General features: G+C 42.6%; 1 protein-coding gene across 1 annotated transcript in view; it reads left to right on the top strand.

Annotated features, from left to right (window-relative positions):
* Positions 1 to 951: 951 nt before the first annotated feature.
* Positions 952 to 3,874, top strand: part of AKAP10 (A-kinase anchoring protein 10) — a 12,620-nt gene continuing 9,697 nt past the window's right edge. Inside the window, exons 1-4 of the mRNA XM_017730891.1 lie at positions 952 to 979; positions 1,035 to 1,082; positions 3,155 to 3,337; positions 3,610 to 3,872. Coding sequence (XP_017586380.1) covers positions 952 to 979; positions 1,035 to 1,082; positions 3,155 to 3,337; positions 3,610 to 3,872 — 522 coding nt within the window. The remainder of the gene's footprint in view (positions 980 to 1,034; positions 1,083 to 3,154; positions 3,338 to 3,609; positions 3,873 to 3,874) is intronic.

The following is a 3,874-nucleotide window of genomic DNA, read 5'->3' as shown; positions in this document are numbered from 1 at the left end:
GGGGAGGCTGGCAGGCAGTGCTGCAGCCACCGGGGCAGGGCAGTTATGTAACCGGAGACTGAAGTTCCCCTTTAAAATATTTAAAATCCTTAGGTCGGAATAGGAATGCTTTGGATGGTTTTTTTTTTTTTTATAATGTGTTTTGTGATGTAAATGTGTGATTGTGCTGGGCTGTGACTTGTGGTTACCTCAGGAAGGGCTCCACAGTCGGTGTTCAGGGACGACCTATTTGTAGTAATAATCCTTGCCTGGAGCAGCCTCCCTGGTAGATCACACTCTCCAGTATCACCCCTGCATTTGTTTCTCTGCCACATTTTATTCTTGTGTTAAACAGACCTTCTCCTTCACTTCCTTTAGGAGCTTCCTTTAAAAAAATAGTAATATTCTTTAAAAAAGAAATCCTCAAAGTGCTTTTCCATCACAGCTTTTTACACTGTTATCTCCCCATCAGTTGCTCACCCGGGGTTTGATGATGATTAAGCAAAACTATTTGTGAGAGATTAAACTGTTTGCAGGGAGTTTCCAGAGCATTTCTTTGGTATCCATCCTGTGCATGGAAGCAGCTCCATGGAGCCAGAGCCAGTCCACATCTCCTCAGCGTTGGGTGTTGTGCTGCTCTTCCTGTAATACAAGGGAGATGTTTTTAGGTGATTTTTGGTTCACAGAGAGCACCTGCACTTGAAACACACCTTTCCCACTCTTCCCAGTTCATGCTGTTTATTAAAGTCACCCTGAATGTAGCTTTAATCTGTAGACAGCAAACATCTTCCTCCATGGTAATTTTAACAGACTGTATTTCATTAAACTTAATTAATGGATGATAAGGTTTTGCTTTTGAAAGTAAGGCAACAGAAAAGCTTTGAAAGCCTCTGCCAGTTACTGGATGTGCAATTTAAATGAGAAATCAGTTTTAACAAAATTATGGTTTCCATCTGCCTCTGATACTTGCTGATGTTGGGAATTCTATGTCCCTTCTCAGGTAAATGTCATTAGTGACCCGAAACAGCATTAACATTTTCCCTTGTATTTTACAGTGAAAGGCAAAGAACAAGAAAAGACCACAGATGTGAAAGCAATTAAAAGTAAGACCAAACTTTTGTCTGTAAATTCAGATCTCTGCCATTTTTATCTTAGCCAGCAGGATCATTTCCTTACTCCTGAGCATAGAGCTGACCTGTGCATCAAACCCAAACCAAACCCAAAAGTTAATTCTGTTTCTGGATATTTATAGTAACTGATCTTTCCTCCTCATCTTGCTGAATCTGTAGGGGCAGAAGGTTATTAAGTTATGTCAGGCATGAGCTTTAATTCAAAGTGATCAGGCAATCCGGTCACCTTGCACGTGGTGGTTGTTCCTTATCCACAACAAATTGCTCCTGAAGTTTCTTGCTCAGGTGTAGTGTCCTTTGGAGTTTGAAAAGTGCAGCTTCACTGTGTCTGATTTGCAGAAGCAGCTGCAGATTTAACTTTGATGTGGCTTATGAGGCTGAAGATTCAAATCCTGAATGAGCCATTCTGCTGCTGCTCTGTGTGGTGCAGAGATCCTGCTGCTAAATAAATCTCTTAGGAAAGGAGACAAGATCTTGGTGGAAAAGAGATTTATAAACTGTGGGAAAACAAGTTTGCTTATCCTGTCAGTTTTTCTTGCAGTACTGAAAGGAGATGAGGTAAATGCCTGAATCTGATCTGTTACTTTTATACCCTCAGACAAAATCCTGTTTCTGTACTTGGTAATGTGTTATCTGCACATCAAGAGAAAATTACAGGGTTTTTTTGCCTTGCTGGTCTGTCTTACAAATCAAATGCAGGAAACAGTGAGTTGCACCCATTCCATAGCCACACCTCACCTTTCAGTGCAACTACCAGTATGGTGACCCTGAAAATAAAAATAAACGTGAAAGTTTATAGTATTGCACATTGTGAGCTGCTGCAGCAGAAAGCACCTTTGTTTGACCCTTAAAGAAAGTAGAACTTTTTTTTTCTCACATGTCCATAATATTAAATTAAATTTAAATCTAATTGACAAAAGCCTGTAGCATTATGAGGAATGTGCCTCTGGCTCTACACAAGTAGCCTCCACCACATTTTCCCATTGCTGCCATCCCTTGGCCTTGGAAAAAAGATATTTTCTCCATTATTGCTGGTATGAAATACCCAGAGGCTTTGTAAGAAGCAGCAAGTGGTGTCTTGGTGTGCAACCCTGCAACTGCACAAACACTTGGCAATAATTTAAGTGTTTCCACTCTCCTGTACCATCGCTCCTGAGGTATCTGTGCTGTGCCATCCCAGTGTGAAATTGTCAACTGCTGTCATAAAATTTGGAATAAAAATAAAGTGGTGCAGCGTGGAAGTAATGAAACCCAAGTTGGCTGACACCTTGATGGAACACATCCCTGCGAGGTGCTGAGATAATCAGCTCATCTGATGTGCTTTATTTTTGAGTCAGAGGTGTAAGATGTCCCTGCACAACATCCTCACCTAACACAGCTTCCTGAGAGCTTTGGAATCTGCTGTGAGCATGTTTGGGGTTTTTTCAGCTTTATTAACAGTTAGGCAGAATTTTGTGTGAGGAAGTTCTTAATTGTTTTTTTTGAGCTCCAGTAGCCACTCGTGTCCTAAAGCAGGCAGAGGGGGTTAAGTACATAACCTGGGTTTCATCAGAGGTATTTCCCTATTGCTTTTTTTTTTCTCTTGCAACCAAGCAGAAGGAAAAAAAATTTTTTTTGAGAAATACTCTCATTAAACCTCACAGATAGCTTTGTAGTTCAGGATTTTTTAACCTTCAAAAAGGCATGGAAATGGATTGGCAGGAGCATTGGAACTAAACTGAATTGTTGGCAGAATATTCAGCTGTCACAGTAGTGGTTATCAAGGAAGCAGGAAGACTCAGGAATATTTCACATGTAAACTTAGTCATGGCATCTGCTGAATAAGGAAAATAGAGGTGAGTGGGAGTGAGTTTATTCTTGCTGTAATAAAACTTGTGGTCTTTAATCAGACCCTTGATCAGACATGACACACAGTGGTACAGTGAGGTTTTAATCAGACTGGCTCTTGCAAACTCCCTGGTATATTTTGGGGTGGTTAGCATCGGGCAATGTTTAGAAGAGGTCTTGGGGTCCTTGTTCTTTAGCAATTTCTGTCCTGATTCCAGCTCCAATCCCACTACATTCCCCTCAGAGAAGCACTAGGAATCATGCCTTGCTGGAGGCTGCAGGACCAAGCCATGTGGCCATCAATGCCATCTCTGCCAACATGGACTCCTTCTCCAGCAGCCGCACAGCTGCCCTCAAGAAGCAGCCGAGTCACATGGAAGCTGCTCACTTTGGAGACTTAGGTAAGGCTGTAATTACATCAACTTTTCTTTTTATTCTGTGTGTTCCTGGTGCACTCACCATCCCTTGGGTTTCAGGTAAACAAATAGGTAATAAAAGCATGGTTGCTGTTACAGTAGCATCTCTGTTACCCTGGGAGGGTTTTGAAGAGAACAGACAATTCCTTTACTGTGTCATTGTGTTGGAATTGCCTCGTCACAGTTACATTACAGGACACTTTTGTATCCAAGACATGGTACAATGCGCACTCACTCCCTTTTATGTTTCCCTTTAGGCAGATCGTGTCTGAACTACCAGGCTCAAGAGACCAAATCAAGCCTTTCCAAGACCCTTGAACAAGTCCTGCAGGACAGTGTAGCCCTCCCTTACTTCATCCAGTTCATGGAGCTGCGCAGGATGGAGCACTTGGTGAAATTTTGGTTAGAGGCCGAGAGCTTCCACTCCACGACCTGGTCGCGCATCCGCGCGCACAGCCTGAACACGGTGAAGCAGAGCTCCCTGGCAGAGCCCGTTTCCCCCTCCAAACAGCCGGAACTGGC

This window comes from Corvus brachyrhynchos, unplaced genomic scaffold (genome assembly GCF_000691975.1).
Source record: "Corvus brachyrhynchos isolate BGI_N302 unplaced genomic scaffold, ASM69197v1 scaffold283, whole genome shotgun sequence".
NCBI classification, from domain to species: Eukaryota; Metazoa; Chordata; class Aves; order Passeriformes; family Corvidae; genus Corvus; species Corvus brachyrhynchos.
Note: the sequence above shows the minus strand (reverse complement) of the source record. Positions and strands in the feature narration are given on the sequence as shown.